The sequence below is a fragment of the Mytilus californianus genome, unplaced genomic scaffold (assembly GCF_021869535.1).
Source record: "Mytilus californianus isolate M0D057914Y unplaced genomic scaffold, xbMytCali1.0.p SCAF_7, whole genome shotgun sequence".
Lineage (NCBI taxonomy): Eukaryota > Metazoa > Mollusca > Bivalvia > Mytilida > Mytilidae > Mytilus > Mytilus californianus.
This window is the reverse complement of record NW_026262723.1, coordinates 106,220,386-106,242,988: the sequence shown is the minus strand read 5'-3', so window position 1 is coordinate 106,242,988 and position 22,603 is coordinate 106,220,386. Positions and strand designations below refer to the sequence as shown.

The 22,603-nt window shown below is 31.8% G+C and overlaps 1 protein-coding gene across 1 annotated transcript; it reads left to right on the top strand.

Annotated features, from left to right (window-relative positions):
- Nucleotides 1–12: 12 nt before the first annotated feature.
- LOC127709360 (uncharacterized) lies at nucleotides 13–19,151 on the top strand. Its single transcript, XM_052214850.1, has 8 exons — nucleotides 13–332; nucleotides 6,225–6,349; nucleotides 7,335–7,434; nucleotides 8,161–8,255; nucleotides 11,514–11,568; nucleotides 12,103–12,230; nucleotides 13,780–13,956; nucleotides 18,247–19,151. Exons 1-8 carry the CDS (start codon nucleotides 224–226, stop codon nucleotides 18,364–18,366), a joined length of 909 nt encoding a protein of 302 aa, XP_052070810.1. The 5' UTR covers nucleotides 13–223; the 3' UTR covers nucleotides 18,367–19,151.
- The last annotated feature ends 3,452 nt before the right edge of the window (nucleotides 19,152–22,603 follow it).

Below are 22,603 nucleotides of genomic sequence, written 5' to 3'. Positions count from 1 at the left end.
GAAGTTTACATTAGAAACCAATCAGCCAATGGAATGTTGAAATGGGACAGGATTTGACATATTTTTCAGTCACAGAATCCCAACCCGTCTCAAAATACACTAACCCTAAAAAGAAAAATTGGATTACGCTTCATGCTGTATCGACAGAGTGTATGAATACCATCTGACAAGATTTCCTCACGCACTATCATTTTATCCTTCAGTTTGCAGTTCTCCCTTACCTATGGGACAGTATGCCAGTAATTTCACTGTTCCTGACAAGGATGCTGTCACCAAGCACACCAATCCTAAAAAAGCTAACTGGATAACAGTACATGCTGTTTCATCAGAATGTATGATTTTAACATTTGTTGCACAAAAGGGCACTTATAACATGATGCTGTCTGGTAGTCAATACACCTTATCGCTATTTAGTCCAATCCGGGAATAAACAATCATTTAGACAACTTCCTGTTTGGGTCAACAGGTTAAAATCAAAGGTCATCAGTAACGAGCTGAGAGAGGGAAAAATTTAGAAAGCGATCAATATAGGAAACTTTGATAGATTATGATCCACTTTTTCGAAACTCAAATTATAATAAAAAAAATATTTTGTTTGAAGTATTTACGATGTTTTAAACAGGTCTCATTAAAAAGTATCATGCATGGCGCATTGTTTAAACAGGGCCCCAGATAGCTTCAACTGGATGAAAAAGTTGTGTAATTTTAGAACTTATCCGGAATGGAATAAATAGTGATTAGGTGTATTAACCTGTCTAAGACTTTTTATAGAGAATTCCCAGTGCTGTTGTCAAAAGTTTCGATAATAATAGTACCTTCTGCTTCATTGAAAACTCAGTTCTATGAAAATCAACCCAAAATTCAACAAAACGTTGGCTAAGAGACTGTTTTTATTTGAAACAAAGTAACCATTTTTGGTAAAACAGCCCATACATAGATATTGCTATTATAAAACAAATTCTGTTGATATTTCAACAGAAATTTTCCTTTCATTTAAAACATTCAACCAAAATGGTGAAATTTGATATAGTGAACTGATATTTCTTTGGAATGAACATATACGTAGAGTAATAGTTTTGGTGTGTATATTACAAAAGAAAATATGCAGTAAACCCTGGCAGTCAACTAGAAAATTCCATTAAAAATTATTGACCTTCATCTAATACATATATTATCAGTTTTGACTGATTATGTCACTCCAAAAAACCTTCACAATTTGAAAGCACAATCCTTGTAATAAAAATAAATACAGTCATATCAATGTCAACGAAAAGCACAATAATGATATATCTGTTTCATTTTTGTTTTATTGGTATAGAATGGAAGACGGTCTCACTAATTAGCAACAAGAAGAAAAAAATTAGCGACAAGAAGAAAAATATTAGCGACAAGAATAAAAAATTAGCGACAAGAAAGATAATATACTATCAATAAAATAAATTTATTAAAAAAAGTCAAATAGATACAGGTTATTATAATTGTTTGATAAACTTTCAAATGTTGTTGCATTTGGTAGCTATGCCGTCTTGTAGTGAATTTTTATTAAAAAAGAATATTTTAAAGTAATTATGAATCTGGACATTTTGTTACAATCCCAGAATCACAATGGTGTCACAACAGTGAAGTAATCTTGATAAATAAATTATGTAATTAAAAGCACATGGCAATTACTCTAAATATAAGAGCATACAGGATGAGCAAATCCTTCCATCATCTGATGCATGATACTACATGTAAGTGTCAATAAAGTAGGGCTTAAAAATTAAAGAATAAATTTGTTTTCTTGTCGCTAAATTATTCTTTTTGTCGCTAATTAGTGAGACCCAATGGAAGATATAACATAATGCATAAGCATCCATTTCAAATTAGAATTATCTTTATTTTCACGTATTGAAGATTTGAAGTTATATATATTATATAATATGCCAAATATACCCAAATATATGTGGAGGTCTTTATATGCTTCTAACAAAATTGACATAAACAAAAATTTTAAGCAGGGGGATTCACTAGATGTGCAGATTGATTAGACTCGGCTGTATACTCATATATATAAAAAAGAAGATGCGGTATGATTGCCAATAAGACAACTCTCCACAAGAGACCAAATGACACAGAAATTAACAACTATAGGTCACCGTATGGCCTTCAACAATGAGCAAAGCCCATACCGCACAGTCAGCTATAAAAGGCCCCGAAATGACAATGTAAAACAATTCAAACGAGAAAACTAACAGCCTAATTTATGTACAAAAAATGGAGGAAAAACAAATACGTAACACATAAACAAACGATAACCACTGAATTACAGGCTCCTGACTTTGGACAGGCACATACATACAGAATGTGGCGGGGTTAAACATGTTAGCGGGATCCCAACCCTCCCCTAACCTGGGACAGTGGTGTAGCAGTACAACATAAGAACGACTATAAAAATCAGTTGAAAGAGGCTTAACTCATCAGATGGATAAAAATACAAATACTACAATTACAAGTGGTTGTGGCCGGGTACTTGTACATCCAAACAACAAAAAGACATTAAGTACAGATCTGAGAGTACTCGCAGTTACTGACAGCTAGTTCAAAGCCACTAACAACTAATAAAAAAAATCATGCATCTAAGACTAAATTATCAATCCGTACACATCCAACATCCAATGGATTTAGTGTAAAGACGTCATAAACAGTCAGAGAAAAACATGACCTTGTGCAATGCCAAGATACAGGTATCGACAGATTGTAGATCCATGAATGTGTATATGTATATAATAATAATATTTAGTTTGCTTTTAATTTACTGATAACAAAATTAATATCAGTACATACCAATAAAAACACTGACTGGTTGAGATGGACTAACACATGAAGGGATTTAACTCTTCTCTGAGTATTTAACTATAACTTTTTGTTTCAGTGTTCCAGAGCTACCTATTGACTGAAAACTTTTGATCTTCATAACAATATGTCTCAACATTTAAGGTTAAAAAAAAAATATAGATGACAATTATAACTGATTCACCTGAGACAATATTAAATAAGTAGGATCCCCCTCTACTTCTAGGTGGAGTAGTTTTGTTTAAAACAAAAAATATGGTTCTTCAGGAAGAAATGTTTCCTTTTATATAGATTTGTGCAATTTTAAGAAAAAATACCCAGCTAATTTTTAATTTTTGTTTTACCCTTTCAAAATATTCCTCCAAATTGAGGGTGACTACTCATTTATTGAGTGGTTCCCATTTTGCAAATGTGTACTGGTTATTTGATTTTGTGTAGGTCATGTAAAATGACATTGACAAGTGTCATTAGGTAAATAATATTTGGAAAGGAAACCAAGGGACAGTTTTCAACCTACAATTTTGATACAAAATGAGGAAAAAGATAGAACATAACTGTTGAAATCATCATTTATTTACATGAGTGCAGAAGAAAATTACATTTGCTTATCACAGCATGAACCCTGAAAACCTTTGGACTTTATATCAAAAGATATACATATATAATTTAAGTTTTGTTTATTTTAAGAAGAAACAGACACTACCAACATTTTAAATATATATTTGATCAAAGTTGGAATTAAGAGTAACTTAATTCTCTTTGAATAATATAGTTCATTTAGCATTTGAGGGAACTTTTATTTAAATAGAGTATTAATACATAATACGTTTTGGAATGTTGGTCAGTAGTTACTTGGGGACACTCGCATGTCTAGGTTTTTAACCAATCAGCAATGGGGTTTCCCAGTAACTGCCTCATGTGCTTCTCGTTTACTAATTGTTTTTCGAGATCATACTAATTAACAAATGTCTGAGATTCATAGCTAATTTTGAATTAACCAATCAGTGCTTAATTAGCAGGGCTTCTGTTTTATGCAAACAGACTCAACTATTCCTGAAGCAATGCTTGCTTATGCAGCAGCCATTATTATTTTTCGGGGAAAATATTTTCTTCCCACCCTCCAACTCCCTTAAGGACATTTAATTTTATTTGCTAAAAGATGTATACGCATGTATAATACATATGTTTATTTGATAAGAAGCATCAACTTCACATATCTATTTGTATTGTTTAATTTAGTAGAGTAGTATTGTTCATAGAACTCACAGTTATGTACTTTTTGTTAGGAGTACCACAGTTTTTCAACTTGATTTTGCTTTCTTTGTAAATATGTTTATTGCTTTATTGATATGCAAAGAAAATATTAAACTGTGATTCTTTCTCCCAAACCTGTGTCTGATTACTTTATTCTTTATACTATAACCAGTTGGCATTTCTTGGTCCCTTAACTGAACTCTGTTAAGTGTAAATCAGGTGCCTTTATCTGCACTGTAACTCTTCAGCATTCGATCAGGGCACCAAAGACATAGCAGACTGGTTATTGGTACAACTGATATATATACAGCATAATAAGGGAGGATCTGGGTGGGACAGTGTTAAGAACTAATCAAGTAATAAGTTAAACTGATTAATTCGGAACATTTTAAGCAAAAGGTTGTTAGAACAAAGCAAGTGCAATGAAATAAAACTGAACAAATTGATCAATATATTTTCATTAGATAGTACATATGTAATTGAAAAAAAGAAATATATGTATTTACTGCTGAGTCAATCATGAAGCTTTGTTTTAAAGGTAATTTATAAAGGCAACACTAATGAAATGGACTACTTGCTGTGCTGTGTGAGCCAAGGCTCTGTGTTGAAGACCGTACTTTGACCTATAATGGTTTACTTTTATAAATTTTGACTTGGATGGAGAGTTGTCTCATTGGCACTCATACCACATCTTCTTATATCTATTTAGAATTTTTTTCATGTTTTTTATTTTACCTCTTCATACTGGCTAATTAGGGAACTTTTTTTTAGCCCATTGCTTAAGTAAAAGGTTGTTATTATGAAGATTATGATAGAGATAGAGAAACTCTTCAATTGTTGAAATGATCATAAATAGTAAGGTCTACAAATAAGTCAACATGATTGATATCATCAATTGACCTAATAATTAAAAAGATAAAAAAGTCATTGGACACTGTTCATAAGGAAGAGGATAGTGGAAATGTGTCCCTCACAATGCTATGCTAATTTTTTTCAATCTGTATTTCTAATTTGTCGCCATTTTACCTGGTGCTATCCAAAAATCCTGGGGAGAACAGTGAATTGACCCCAGAAAGGAGTTATTGCCTTTAAATGCTGGTTTTTTTCCTATTATTTGTCCTTCCTTATTTTAATGGAAACTATAGCAGATAGAGAAAAGCTGTAGCAAAAATAATCAGCAAAACAAAATCAGAATATGTTCACCTGTCGTACACTAGGGAGGTTTAGCTAGATGTTAAATCAGGTATATCCCACCATTTTTTATAGTTTTAGTTTTACTCATTTGAATTGTTTACATTTTGTCATGTCAGGGCCTCTTATAGCTGGATATTTGGTATTGATTTTCTCATTGTTGAAGGCCTTACAGTGACTTTCAATTGCATTATAAGTCATTTGAACTCTGGTGGATAGTTGTCTTATCATACAACATCTTTATTTTTATTGTCAAGGTGTTTTGTCAGTTCTTATGGACTAACCCTTTTTGAATATATAGCTTGGACTATGTCACTTACTTCATTCCGTAATTTTTTAATTTGTTATTTTTGAAATATATATATTTTGCCTTCAGGTTTATATAATGCGTTCATCCTATTTCGACTCTTCAAAATTCAAGAGTCTACCCTAAATTGAGGTAAATTATATGGCCTTCCAAATACCGTTTTGATTCCTAACTTCACTGAAGAGACATTAATTGTTGAAATCCGGAAATGGTGTACCAATTTTTGCACCTCATGTTTGCGGTATACCATCTTTTCCGCAAGTTTATTGTTTTCTGTTTGGTATTAAATTAATTATTAAGATCCATTTTGTAACATCTTGTGATCCATTTATTTGGCAATTGCCATGGCAGTCAGCAGGGTTTAAGAACATCCGTTGGTCGATGTGCTAGTCAAATGCATTTTGTTAAAATATACTCTTTCACCTTTTTGGTCTTTTGGAAATTGTTGTTTGTGCTGTATTTAGACCCCTCAACCAAGAAATTTGTTTTGCATGCACACGTATAAAAATTGCGGTTTTTATCCAACGCAATAGGTTTGAAGGTTGTTTTCAATTTAGACTTGTATATATATATATATTAATTAAAATTTGGCAAATGGTTTTAATAGAGTCTGATGCTGTCATTTATTTTCTAATAGTGAGCATAGCAGAAGTAGAGAGACTTTGGTTTAGATTTCAGCAATTGGGATGTAATGAAAATGGTGAAATACCTGAGGCAGATTTACAGTCTTTAGCAATACAAGATGATGCTTTTTCAAGAAATGTAAGTCTTTATTCTAAATATCAAGGTTATCATGGAATACAGAAAATAAAAATGTTCTGCAAACAAGGATCCAGTTCACTCCAAAAATAAGTGGATTGATGCATATGTTTACATTGGTATTTGGAAGGCAATAACATATTGAAACAGTATAGGTGACATATTAACATATTTTTGGTCTTTAAATTTCAGTCTGTTACCATAAATAAATTACCGAAAAATTACCATTTTACACTAAAAATGCTTTCTTTAAAGATAATGACATGGCAATGCTTCCATGCTTAAATATTTGGGAGAAGAAAAAACACACCTTGAACTTAATTGAGAAAAGCTTGATATAAGCACTGTGGGGTTAATGAATGATCTTCTTATCTGTTCCTGTCATACTGTTTTGGGTTTGTTTGAATATGGTTAAACTGTATTATTTAGTACGTAACATGTATCACTTGTTAATTTTCTAAGTTTTCTATGATAAGTTTTGTTCACACTATGAAGAGAATATAAGAAATTCTTAGACAATGCAGTGCCGAAAGAAACAAAATAAAGCCTATACAACAAAAGAATTGTACACAAGTAAACATGAGTTCATGTGACATATTAAAACCAATACACAAAACAAATGAAATCCATATACATGTACAGCAAAAGAACATACATTCAGCAATTTCATAAAATTAGAGTTCAGGGTGATAACATTTTTTAAAGAAAATTTAAATATGTAGTAATATTGTAATTACTGTATTAGGGTGGGAAATGGATCCCCAACATATATAGGATAAAATTATAAGAACTGGTAACATGAACAATACAATGATGAATGACGATGAAATTTTCATGCTCATTTGACACTTCAACAATAGCAAAATGGTCATATTCCAAACCTCTTGTATGGTAGCAATAACAGACAAATCTCCAAATTGAACATATTTTAGAGAAGTAAATTCAATATACAATTGAAAAGAAAATAATGGGAAAATGTCAATTTTAGATATTAAAAAAGTTCATGGTGAATAAGAAAGTAACCTTTGAAAACTTTGTACGTGGATTAAAATGGTGTGAGTTAAGTACTGTAGATGAAAAACTTAGAGGTAAGAATTGCATGATAACAATAAATTTGCCTTTTTCTTATTGAATATGTAGTTTGAATTTATCAAATCGATAGACCTCTTTATACACATCTTTATTCTCATCACCAAATACATAGGTACAGAGAAGGTGTGTTTTGGTTGTTGCACGTTGGGGTTATATCCAACACCTTCCTCTCTCAAATGTGTGAGTAACATAATTAAATACGCCCCATATATTGATTTTCAAAGAGGTAAAGAAAAGAAAACTTTCATTGAATTCTACTTTTAAATTATAACTTATTTGTAAAGTACAATGTATTTGAATTGAAGTTCTGTATTAATAAGTATGGATAAAAATGTCACTTTGATTTGACATTACTGTTGAAATTTTTCTATCAAAGTATGAAATTAAGTTGGAATGTTACGTGAGTCTTCTTGACACTGTGAAGTTAACCATCAAAACTGGTGTAGCTAGTTATTTTAACTTCACATTTATCAGATCTATCTGACTAATTTATTTTGTTTTTTAACAAAGAGAAAGAAAAAATTTCTATGTTTAAATTGATATTATTAAGAGCCTTTGCATTGGCAGGGAGAGGACGTCACTAATGTTGTTATAACTTGAAGTATTTTTTTTCATTCAACCCCATATTTTCATAGGTACATGACCATACAAGAATTATATTCACCATCAAATTTAATTTGCCAATTATCATATATTAATTTTTGTTATTAAAATGAATTCAGGTTTATTTCGTATGTTGTATAATGCACAGCCAATACCAAAAGCCGTATTTACAAAGATTTTAGAAAGAGTTTATTCCAAGCCTCAAGATAAACAGGTTAGTATTAAAGATAAACCATGAATTACCAACCAAGCCATACAAAACCATAGGCATTTAATAGGGTGACCTATAGTTGCTTACATCCTCTTCCTTTGGTCCTTATTGCATGATGAAAATAACTTTATTTATTTTTTTTACGTCGGAATCACTTTTATTTTGATTAACCATCACCTGGAACACTGTACACAAACATTTGAAAGCCAGGTATGTATAAATACATAGAAACTTTAGGAGCTACATGATCAAAAGGGACCTAAAATGAATAGCCAAATTCATCAAAATTATATATTATTATATTAGATTGAAGCCTTTGGAACTCTTCCATTTTTGTAACTACCTTAAAATTGTCTTATCTTGATATAAAATTGAGAATGGAAATGGGGAATGTGTCAAAGAGACAACAACCCAACTATAGAGCAGACAACAGCCGAAGGCCACCAATGGGTCTTCAATGCAGCGAGAAACTCCCGCACCCGAAATACTTAACACTGTACATTAAGAAAACAATCAATCAATTCATTCGTTCATGACCAGTCTTGATTACAGAACACTCTCTTGAATCTTGTTCAGTTTTGAAGTTCTCAGGATAAGGTATCAATTTTTTATAGAAAGAAGATGAAACATTGAATTTTATATATGTTTCTTTTTTTGTAAATTTTTTTGGGGTGCATTGTTCACTAAAACTAATTGTTTGAATTGATAAACATTCCCTACTAATTTAACCTAAATATTCTGAATAAGTAAGAGCTTATACCGTAAAGGACAAATAAATTAAGGAATTTTTCAATTTTCACAGAGGAAGAAAAAATACTGCCACTATATTATTGATTGAAAAATTGGAAAAATTAGCATCTTAAAGCAATTGACAGATTCCAACGTTATACTAATGTTACATTAAAAGCAATTTTCATTAACATTTGTCTATGCGGATTCTTGCATATACATTTGTCTTCAGAGAGCTTAAGTGCTGTTCAGATGGTTTATAAAAGTGATTTTAAAAATTAGTTGTTGTTAAATTGAATATTACTCATGATCTATACACATGGATATCAAGAAATAAATACCAGGAATAGGTTATGCAGCTTCAGTCATTTATTTTAAAACTTTTCATAGATATAAGAAGATGTGGTATGAGTGCCAATGAGACAACTCTCCATCCAAGTCAAAATTTATAAAAGTAAACCATTATAGGTCAAAGTACGGTCTTCAACATGGAGCCTTGGCTCACACCGAACAGCAAGCTATAAAGGGCCCCAAAAATTACTAGAGTAAAACCATTCAAACAGGAAAACCAACAGTCTATTAATCTATATAAAAAACGAGAAACACTTATGAACCATATCAACAAACGACAACCACTGAACATCAGATTCCTGACTTAGGACAGGTGCAAACAAATGCAGCGGGTTTAAACGTTTTAATGGTACCAAACCTTCACCCTTATCTGAAACAATAAAGTAACATCACAACATAGAAAGACACACTATAAAATATCAATTGAAATGGCTTAACTCAATCAAAAGACATATTAACACCAGTGAACATACAGTGAACAAATAAATTTGATCTATGATACAATGTAAATACAAAATAAATAAACTAAGGGAAGAATAATTAAAGTAACATGTTATACCGCTGTGAAATGTTAAACAATTTAAGACAAACAATAAGCTTGAACAAAAATATCAGCCATTTGCAATTACTTTAAACACAGGTAAATGAAAATAATTTTGTTGTTAGGTATACATGTACAGTTCAAATGGAGAAAGGAAATATTTTTACAAAATAAATAATTTTGATGTTCATAGTACGAGGAAGTGAAAATTTATAGTAATACCAAACACTTATCAAAGCTGGTATATAGACCAGATATAACCCTGAATAAGTAAAAAAAGCATTACAATTAGTATCAACAGGTCAAATAAACAAGAAAGTACGATTTGAGAGTACTCACAGTTACTGACAGCTAGTTAAAAGCCAAAAACAATTAATAATAAAAAATCATGCATCAGAGACTAAAATCAACTAAAACACATCCCAGGGATTTAGTATTTTAACGTCATGGACAGTCAAAGAAGACATGACTTGTGCAATGCCAAAAATAAATGTATAGACAGGCAGTAGAATAGTTAGGAGTTAACCTCTTTATAGATCAAAATGAACGTGGGTGTGTCTTTATACATCCCGTTTGAAAAGAATACAAATTTAGTTTGTTTTAATTTGCTGATGACAAAATCGATATTAGTGCCAATGTAAACTATATTCAAAGATCTAATTACAACATTGGTAAGATAACCTTTACTTATAAGTTTGTTTAAAGGTTCGATGAGTTTATACGGATCACATAGTGATTTCTGCGCTTTAAGTACAATATTACCGTAAAATTTAGGATTTGAAATACCGTTTTTAATCAGTTTTCTACAGGTACAGCCAAATTTACTAATCAAATCTCTGTATTTATGAAAGAATTTAGTAAAAGTTTTACGTTATATATGGTAACAAAATCCCTGACTTAATAATTTACCAGTGATGCATTGATTACGTTCATTAAAATCTATGACATCACTACAAACACAGGCATAACGAACGAGTTGGGATATATAAACACTGTATGATGGAGCCAAAGGAACATCGCCGTCTAAAAAAGGAAAATTAACAATAGGGAATGAAAAGTCGTCTCTTTTGTCATAAATTTTAGTATGGAGTTTTCCTTTAGAGATTGAAATGTCCAAATCTAGAAAAGGACAAGTACTGCTGTTTATGTTAGATTTAGTTAAAGTAAGTTCTTTTGGGTAAATTTCGGTAGTATATTTAGAGAACTCTGGATTATTTAATGAAAAAATATCATCCTGATAACGGAAGGTATTGTTGAATGTATCAACCAAATGCAACAATGACGTGTCTTTACTGAGATTCATAGCAATACAGGAATAAATCTGCTATTAAAGGGGCGCAGTTAGTGCCCATAGGAATACCTACTACTTGTCTTACATTTTTAAATAGTTCATATAACAATTTAAACAGTTTATTATTTAATAACCAGCTGCAATAAGAAATAGGTATAATTGTTACAAAATAACTTTGTACATTAGAATACATTTAAACATACAAAATGATGAGGTTAAGGAAATATTACTACTATATGAATACAATCTATGAATGATCTAGGGTCAATACTGGATTTTTCTGAGCAGAGTCATATTTAAGCATAATAAACATATAACTGTATTCATTTTTTTTTTAATTTTATTTCAGAACATTGGTAAAACATGTGACACAATATACAAAATGATGGATCCCAAAAACTCAGGTAAATGTAAATGTACTGTGAGCACCACTAAACAAAATTGATTTGACATACACTTAATCTGTGTTTCTTATAAGTAAGAGAATTCACTCTGCTTTGATTCTTGACAAGTGAATGAATCATTAAACACAGACCACCAACAACTCAGTTTCAACCTATAGATAAAGATCAAATCTTACAAAAATTATGAAGAATGTCAAAGGTATATATCTACAGGGATATAAAGCCATTAATTAAGTAAAATATCTTTTGTGTTATTGGGTTGTTTTCTCATTGTAGACCCTATATCTCTTTTCATTTGAATTAAATATATCATAAAAAGTAGGTTACTCCTTCCAAGATCTGATATCATCAGATTGCATAATTTCTAATCATCTAAAGTCATGTCATGCATTGATTTGATCTTTTTAGCTTATCTGGCCCGAAGGGGCATGTGAGCTTTTCCCATCACTTGGGGTCCGTCGTCCATTAATTTTTACAAAGATCATCTCCTCTGAAACTACTGAGCCAAATTTAACCAAACTTATATGTTTTCAGGACAAATACAAGAAGATGGATTTGTGGCAGGATGTATGACTTTAGAAGAAGACATGCTAGAAAGTATATTAGATTTCCAGATCCTTCCTAATTACATGAAAGAAAAACTCCATCAAAATCTTCCAGAGGTAGAGTATGCTAACTTAAACCTTGTAGAATTCTGTCAAGTAAAGATTTAGTTGTTACATGTTTAACTGATTTTTAACAAATTTGAACTACAGTTTAAACCTCCTGGAAGGCAAAGTTGATGTTAATGGTTTTGAATTTTATTTTTTAGACCTGTTACTTAACTCCCCATATATGTTTATACATTTTATTACTTTCCTTACTTTTTTTGACTGAATTTTCCTGATGAAGATGAACTGACTAAATGACTTGAAAAAACAACAAATTTCATTTGTACAGATACTTAAATGTGAAATTCAAAACCATAAAAATTGGACGTTTTCATTTCCACCTAATGATATATTAATACAGTGAAATACTTGTATAATGTTCAGAAGAATTTATGAATATTCATGTTTGTATTTTTAGTCAAGACTCAAATATAGATAAGCAACAGTAAAAATGCGTAATTCAAACATAATTAATTTGTCATTTGGTTCTTCAGCATTTACATCAGTCAAAATGCAAAAAGAATCGTCAATTCTTACATAAAGGCACAGGTTTACTTTTTCGCAATGTCTCATTCTGTAGTTTTTAGAAACTATGATCCTTTCAGGCATGAACCTTTATATGTCAGAGGATTAATCTTTTGTAGTAAAAGTAAAATCAGTCACCAGGTTCTCTTTTTTAGCGGTTAATGAATTAAATGCAGATGGGGGACGCAATTTGCTATGGTTGTTTGAGGGCATTATGTTTTCTGGTCTATGCCTCCAACTGTTTGTTTGTTCGCCCTTTAGTCTGTCCCATAATAGGCTGAAGTTTTTGGTTAAGGTAGTTTACCATGAAGTTGTGGTCACATCAACTTGAAACTTAAAATTCATGTTCATTATGATGTGAACTTTTAAAATCATATACTGAATTATTGGGTTGACCCTTATTTCATAGTTCACTCAAAGTATAAAAAAGTGATAATGTGAAATAAGTACAGTACGGAACCTGATGTTCAGTGGTTGTCGTTTGTTGATGTGGTTCATAAGTGTTTCTCTTTTCTCGTTTTTTATATAGATTAGACCGTTGGTTTTCCTGTTTGAATGGTTTACACTAGTCATTTTTGGGGCCCTTTATAGCTGGCTGCTTGGTGTGAGCCAAGGCTCTGTGTTGAAGGCTGTACTTTGACCTATAATGGTTTACTTTTACAAATTGTGACTTGGATGGAGAGTTGTCTCATTGGCACTTATACCACATCTTATATTTATATTCTCAAGCGTAAGTTTTTGGTTAAGATGATTTACCATGAAGTTGTTGTCACATCAGCTTGAAACTAAGTACACTTGTTCATTGTTAGGGAAACTCTTAGACTTTATGTAATATCACAATTTTGACCCAGATTTCATGGTTCACTGAACATGGACTCATTACAGTGTGATTGGGGCATGGTATATCCTATGGACACATATTCTTGTCTATTATTGTTCTTACAAATGAGCTACTTAATATAGCTGAACTGAAGTTTGTATTTAAGTACACAAAGAGTTATGTAGGGATTTTAATTTGATTTTTTTTTAATAACAGTTCAGCAGTCAGACAAGCCAGAGAACCCCAGGAGGAGATATACCATCAGACGAAACACTAGAAGACATTGCTGCAAGAATTTACAATAAGGATTTAGAAAGATTGGCCAATAAACTTGGTCTTGTTAAGGATGATATTGATGAAATTAGAGATATATATAGTCAAAGGCAGGAACAGGTAAACATGAATTGGGTCAATAGTGAATTTGAAAAAGGATGTGAATTATGGATGCTTTGGTATAGATTCAAAGTTAGATCTATTAGTGCCAAGACCATAACAGTTTACCATCAATACATCTGATGAAAAATCTAAACAAGGGCCAATATAAAAATATTACTTCATGACCCTTTTATTAACTGGTCTAGTTATGCTGCATAATGCATGATATGGAACAATAATTTAAAATAGAAATAAGGAGATGTGGTATGATTGCCAACAAGACAACTAGCCACCACAAGATGAGGATGTAGACAACTATCCACCACAGGATGAGGATGTAGACAACTATCCACCACAGGATGAGGATGTAGACAACTATCCACCACAGGATGAGGATGTAGACAACGATCCACCACAGGACGAGGATGTAGACAACTATCCACCACAGGACGAGGATGTAGACAACTATCCACCACAGGACGAGGATGTAGACAACTATCCACCACAGGACGAGGATGTAGACAACTATCCACCACAGGACGAGGATGTAAACAACTATCCACCACAGGACGAGGAGGTAGACAACTATCCACCACAGGATGAGGATGTAAACAACTATCCACCACAGGATGAGGATGTAAACAACTATCCACCACAGGATGAGGATGTAGACAACAATCCACCACAGGATGAGGATGTAAACAACTATCCACCACAGGATGAGGAGGTAGACAACTATCCACCACAGGACGAGGATTTAAACAACTATAGGGCACTGTATGTCCTGAAACAATTAGTAAAACCAATACTGTAAAGTAAGTTATAAAAAGGCCCTAGCAATTCAAAATGTGAAAAAGTCCTGATCTATGTATAAAACAATAAATGAAAAACAATATGGCAAACAGCAACCAACAACAACAACTGAATTATAGGTTCCTAATTTGGGACAGGCACATAAAGAATATTGCGGGGTTAAACATCTTTGTAAGTGCTCAACTATCAATGGTGTTTTGGTCAATATTATTCACAGATTTTTTGAGACAATTTGTTACCATTATCAGTGAAACTCTTCTTGTCACAAAATTGAATGTCAATGAGGACTGGTTTAGATTTTATTTTGTTACCGGTAAATATTAAGAATGACATCTTTGTTTTCTTTGTCTTTTGGCATACTGAAGAAGGAGGTATGACAGATGTGACTTTTTCTAATGTGAAAAATGTGGCTGTTTTAGTAAATGTTTTTTTTTTTTTTTGTCATCCTTTTATTTTTATTTATTTGATAGAAATATTTTGCTTAAGTTCTAATTTTAAATCTTGTTGTTTTATTATTTATAACATATTTGAACAGTGGCTGTTACAAACTTTAAGTAATAAATAAGTTACCTATTTGGAGATTTTATTGTTGAGCCTGCGACTTCTGTCGCAGAATGCGAGAAATAGGGATAGTGATCCGCCGCTGTCGTGTTAACTAACTTCTTAAAAGCCTAATATTTCAGAAGGTAGAAGACCTGGATGCTTCATACTTTGTATATAGATGCCTTATGTTATGAAGTTTCTGTCTGTCATATGTCCATTGTCCTTGACCTCGTTTTCATGGTTCAGTGACTACTTGAAAAAAAAGTTAAGATTTTTTGTAATGTGAATTTCTCTCTTATTATGAGTAATAGGATAACTATATATGGTATGTAAGTTATGTGCGTACCTTGCAAGGTCCTCATGCCTGTCAGACAGTTTTCACTTGACCTCGACCTCATTCTATGGATCAGTGAACAAGGTTAAGTTTTCGTGGTCAAGTCCATATCTCAGACACTATAAGCAATAGGTCTACTATATTTGGTGTATGGAATAATTGTAAGGTGTACATGTCCAACTGGCAGTTGTCATCAGAACTTGACCTCATTTTCATGGTTCAGTGGTTAAAGTTAAGTTTTTGTGTTTTGGTCTTTTTTTCTAATACTGTATGCAATAGGTCAACTATATTTGGTGTATGGAAGCATTTTATGATGCACATGGCAGTCTGGCAGGTTTTTATTTGACCTTGACCTCGTTTTCACAGTTCATTGCTCCGTGTTATTATTAAAGTTTTTCTGTATTGGTCTGTTTTTTATAACTTTAAGCAATAGGTCAAATATATTTGGTGTATGGAATGATTGTAAGGTGTATGTGTCTGTCTGGCAGGTATCATCTGACCTTGACCTCATATTCATGGTTCATTGGTCAATGTTAAGTTTTCCTGGTTAAGTTTGTTTATTAGAAACTATCTGCAATATGTTAACTATATTTGATGCATGGAATGATTATAAGGTGTACAAGTCTGTCTAGCAGGGTTCATCTGACCTTTACCTCATTTTCATGTTCATTGGTCAATATAAAGTTTTCATGGTTTGGTCTGTTTCTTGTATATTATAAACAATGGTCAACTATATTCGGTGTATGGAATGATTGTAAGGTGTACATGTATTTCTGGCTTGGTTTATCTGACCTTGACCTCTTTTTCTTGCATCATGTTAAGTTTATGTGATACTTGTAGTAAAGCTTTATATTTAGGACTATCAACATAAAATCAATGGTCAATAAAGCATGTGAGACATTTTAGCGTGTGCACTCTTGTTGTAAAAAGGGTAAATCTATTTTTAAATTGATTAATTGTATTGTTAACTTTTTGTTTTGTCAACTATAATTTTGATAATGATATTAAGTAGTCCCTGGCTTATAAGATAAATTACAATTAGTTTGTTGCAATGTATTGTGTCCTTTCTATATTTCTGAATATAATTATCTGCTTCATATATAGTGATATAAAAACAAGAAAATGTGGTACGATTGCCAATGAAACAAGACTCTGACAGAGACCAAATGACATGATAGTTTATTTCATTTCACAAATAATAATAAAGAACAGTGATATTTAATAGTAAGTGATTGGAATGTTGCAGCAACTTATATCATTTTGACTGAGTTGATCTTTAGATAAAGAAATTTTCAATGACTTTCAGGAATATTTTCATTTGTATGTCCTATTTGAAAATCAAGGTATTTAATTTCTTGCTAAGATTACAATGAAAATGTATGCTGACTCTGGATGAAAAAAATATTTTTAGCTAGCTACACAGGGAATATTAATCTGTGATAAAAAAAAAATTAAAAAAATAAGCAATTAAAACTGATCAGGTCAGGCAAGTATTTTAGGGAAAGCTTATATTTTTACAGATGGAGTAGTCTCCCATTGGGGAACTCCTGCTCACAACAATAACTGAAAAATATGACAATTATAAAAGTTTACATTTTAACTTTTGACAGTAATATTCTACTTCAACAGGCAAAGGGACCAAATTTACTAATCTCACATTATGGAATCTGTCTAAAATTTACTATAATAAATGCATGTATTTAATTTTCAATTTACAGTAGGTATTGTCAAACTTTTTTAGCAGGTTTAGCAATTCAGGGGAGCTTTTCTGCTTAATGCTAGGTATCTTGCTGCAAATAATCGTCACTTAAATCAGCTGTTTTAAAGTTCACCTCATTGAAGTCATATACATCCATAAAATTTGTTAAAGTGTGCAGATGCATCTAGCCTGGCATCTTCAAAAGACTGGTCATGTGCCGTCAGATGTTCATAGTTCAGTGGCTTTGTTTAAAGTACTGATAGTAACTTTCATGTTTGAGTTCAGATTTCATATAATAAATGACCTACAACACAATCTTGGGGAAGGGATGCATCTATGGGAGTATAGCACAAAGAAGGTCACTTTAACCTACATTTTGAGCTTCACTTACTTATATTAATTTTAATGTCCAAGCTCAGATTTAAGATACTTAATGACCTACAATCATAACACTTGGTGGAAGGATGCATCTAGGAAAGTTAAGTAGCATTTCACAAAAAAGGTCACTCTGACCTAAATTTTATACTTCATTGACATTTTCCATTTTTTATCAGTTAAAAACTCAGATGTGAAGTATTATCTTGATAACTGTTTTTATTTTTGAATATTGGTTTTCAAGGCAATAAAGGGATGAGCCAAATTTTGAAAAATAATAACATGTGCCTACTTATTACAAGAATCATTCCCATATTTGAACGTTAGGTTTCACAATGCACAACAAATACTATAAGGTCATAAAGATTCTTCTTTGTTAGTCTGTCTTCCATCCAACTTTGTAAAACATTGTGTTGATCTTTATTCATCTGAAATCCACCAGAAACATGTAAAATTGGTGCATGTATTTTTACTTTTTTTTATTAAAAAATATGCATCTAATTATTTATTATTAATTCTTAATTGGTGTAATTTTTTTTTGCAGGCATATCAGATGCTTAAGAAGTGGAAACAGAGAGAAGGACAAGATGCTTATAGTTCAGTGTTAGAGAAAGCATTACGGTCATGTGGGATGGGAGATGCTGCTATGTTGTTAGGACCATAAAGTTATTATTGTTGTGGTCATTGTTTTGGGAGATCTTTAATTCTAAGCAATCGTTATTGATAATATTTCAAAAAAGACTGTAAAATCTCAAATTTATCGTGCTGATAACTTTACCAATTACACATTTATTTATTTTACCAGTTTCAAAGTACAACTATGTTTTACTGAATTAAAGTTTAAGTAAATCAAAGTTAAGGACAGATATAACATTAGTATTTGTTGTATATCTGTGGTACTGTAAATTCAGAAATTATTGCGTGCATTTATTATTGCGATTTTAGAGGAAGAGACAAAAATGCGAGATTAATTATTGCGAATTCAGAATCATCTGCATAAAGATATGTGTATAAGATTTCGGAATGCGAGTTCTTATTATTGCGTTACTCAACCAGTCACATTATTTGCATTAATAAAACCCTCGCAATAATTTCTGAATTTACAGTATCTTTATACATTTGTGGAATATAAATTTTATATACAAGTCTAATACAATTTATGTGTATTGATGGATAGTCTTGTTACATACTCTGTAACATTTTAAATTATTATGTATTACGTACTTGATTTGTAGCAATAAATCCAGCATTACATTTACAAAACTTAAAAAGCAATAGCTCTTAATTAAACCTACATAATATAATGAATCAACTTTACTCAAACCAGAGATGCTTGAATACATGAAATGAGATCAAACTATAGTATATTGAATTACTCCGTCCATTATGTGCATTGATATGACAGAATATTTATGTATTTTTTTAATAAAAATTCATTGAAAGATAAAATTGTTTATTTTGCTTGCAATGAGTGCCACAAGAGATGAAACATAGGTGTTTCTTTTCAGGTAGTTTTATTTAACCCAAATTAGTTTTTTAATTTTTCAACAGCAGATGTTTTCAGGGAAGACAAGACCTTTGATATTTGATATACTGTGCATTTGCATCAATGCATCTAAACTTCTAGTAGTTTATCAGTTACAATCAAGTATTTCATTTTAAAAAGAGGCAGAACACACCAAAGGGATATTCAAACTCATAAGTTGATGACAAACTGATGACGCCATGGCAACAAAAACCAAAAATCACCAAAAGACAAACAGTGAAGATATGATTGAAGCTTTAAATTTTCTCCTGGACAACATATATGTACGTTTCGGCGATAAAGTGTATCGACAAGTAGTAGGTATTCCTATGGGCATTAACTGCGCCCCTTTAAAATACAGATTTATTCCTGTATTGCTATGAATCTCAGTTTATGACCAAACTCAGTAAAGACACGTCATTGTTACATTTGGTTGATACATTCAACAATACCTTCCGTTATCTAGATGATATTTTTTCGTTAAATAATCCAGAGTTCTCTAAATATACTACCGAAATTTACCCAATAGAACTTACTTTAACTAAATCTAACATAAACAGCAGTAGTTGTCCTTTTCTGGATTTGGACATTTCAATCTCTAAAGGAAAACTCCATACGAAAATTTACGACAAATGAGTCGATTTTTCATTCCCTATTGTTAATTTTCCTTTTTTAGACGGCGATGTTCCTTTGGCTCCATCATACGGTGTTTATATATCCCAACTCGTTCGTTATGCCTGTGTTTGTAGTGATGTCATAGATTTTAATGAACGTAATCAATGCATCACTGGTAAATTATTAAGTCAGGGATTTTGTTACCATATATAACGTAAAACTTTTACTAAATTCTTTCATAAATACAGAGATTTGATTAGTAAATTTGGCTGTACCTGTAGAAAACTGATTAAAAACGGTATTTCAAATCCTAAATTTTACGGTAATATTGTACTTAAAGCGCAGAAATCACTATGTGATCCGTATAAACTCATCGAACCTTTAAACAAACTTATAAGTAAAGGTTATCTTACCAATGTTGTAATTAGATCTTTGAATATAGTTTACATTGGCACTAATATCGATTTTGTCATCAGCAAATTAAAACAAACTAAATTTGTATTCTTTTCAAACGGGATGTATAAAGACACACCCACGTTCATTTTGATCTATAAAGAGGTTAACTCCTAACTATTCTACTGCCTGTCTATACATTTATTTTTGGCATTGCACAAGTCATGTCTTCTTTGACTGTCCATGACGTTAAAATACTAAATCCCTGGGATGTGTTTTAGTTGATTTTAGTCTCTGATGCATGATTTTTTATTATTAATTGTTTTGGCTTTTAACTAGCTGTCAGTAACTGTGAGTACTCTCAAATCGTACTTTCTTGTTTATTTGACCTGTTGATACTAATTGTATTGCTTTTTTGTTATTTAATGTTATTCAGGGTTATATCTGGTCTATATACCAGCTTTGATAAGTGTTTGGTATTACTATAAATTTTCACTTCGTACTATGAACATCAAAATTATTTATTTTGTAAAAATATTTCCTTTCTCTATTGGAACTGTACACGTATACCTAACAACAAAATTATTTTCATTTACCTGTGTTTAAATTTATTGCAAATGGCTGATATTTTTGTTCGAGCATATTGTTTTTCTTTAATTGTTTAACATTTCATACCGATATAACATGTTACTTTAATTATTCTTCCCTTAGTTTATTTATTTTGTATTTACATTGTATCATAGGTCAAATTTATTTGTTCAGTGTATGTTCAATGGTGTTAATATGTCCTTTGATTGAGTTAAGCTATTTCAGTTGATATTTTATAGTGTGTCTTTCTATGTTGTGATGTTACTCTATTGTTTCAGAAAAAGGGTGAAGGTTTGGTACCATTAAAACGTTTAAACCCACTGCATTTGTTAGCACCTGTCCTAAGTCAGGAATCTGATGTTCAGTAGTTGTCATTTGTTGATGTGGTTCATAAGTGTTTCTCGTTTCTCGTTTTTTATATAGATTAGACCGTTGGTTTTCCCGTTTGAATGGTTTTACACTAGTAATTTTTGGGGCCCTTTATAGCTTACTGTTCGGTGTGAGCCAATGCTCCGTGTTGAAGACCGTACTGTGACCTATAATGGTTTACTTTTATAAATTTTGACTTGGATGGAGAGTTGTCTCATTGGCACTCATACCACATCTTCTTATATCTACAACATAGAAGACTTCACAACATGAACTCCACCAAAAATTCAGAGGTGATCTCAGGTGCCCCTGAAGGGTAGGCAGATCCTGCTCCACATGTGGCACTCGTCATGATGCTCGTGCAAGTAAAAACTTGGTGATAAGTTTTAAACGGTGATGTCACATCTGAGGAAAAGGTATAACTTGCATGTAAAGCCATTTAGTATTAAATGAAGCTGATGTGGTAGAGGTAGACAAAGAAAATATTCTTTATATAGTTTGTCTATAATTTTATAATTATATGACAGTTCTGTCTGGTGAAAGTGCATATCCAGTAGGATATTTTACAAGTTAATTGAGAAGGGTTGCCATTTTTACAATTTTTTTAATAGACCATTTTGTACTACTGTACATCATTAATGGACCAATTTTTTTTCTCATTCTTGCTGTGATATGTCAGTCACTGTTCACTTCTATAATTGGAAAGGGATAGTTTCTTACAAATATTTCATAACCTAAATTCCTGAGTGAGGTTGCATTTTTTGTAACTTAAAATTTGTAGCAGGACCTTGTTTGTTCCATAAACAGAACAATCAAAATAAATGTATAAAAGTAGATTTAATAACAAGCTGAATAAGTTTTTGTTTACAATGATGCATCTTTTCGTATATTCTATTAATCATGAGATTATCACCTCACATATGATCAGAAAAATGTCAGCCTCAAGACAGGATAAGGTAACCAATAAACACCCACCTTGTAACAAACCATGATCAATGTCAGCCTCAAGACAGGACAGGGGGTAACCAATAAACACCCACCTTGTAACAAACCATGATCAATGTCAGCCTCAAGACAGGACAGAGGTAACCAATAAACACCCACCTTGTAACAATCCATGATCAATGTCAGCCTCAAGACAGGACATGGGGTAACCAATAAACATCCACTTTGTAACAAACCATGATCAATGTCAGCAGAAAAGTTAAAAAGAAATGAAATTTTTAAAAGTTAACCTTGATAGAATCATTCAGCCATCCTCAATATTTCACCCGTATGAGTTTCATGATCGTTGTTCAATTTACTGTCAAGCTTTTGTCTGAAATCAGGGGACTTACAAATTTACCTGAATACAACCATTTGGTGTCCTAGTCCAGGCAAACAGTTCTCAGCATTAAATACAACAAATATA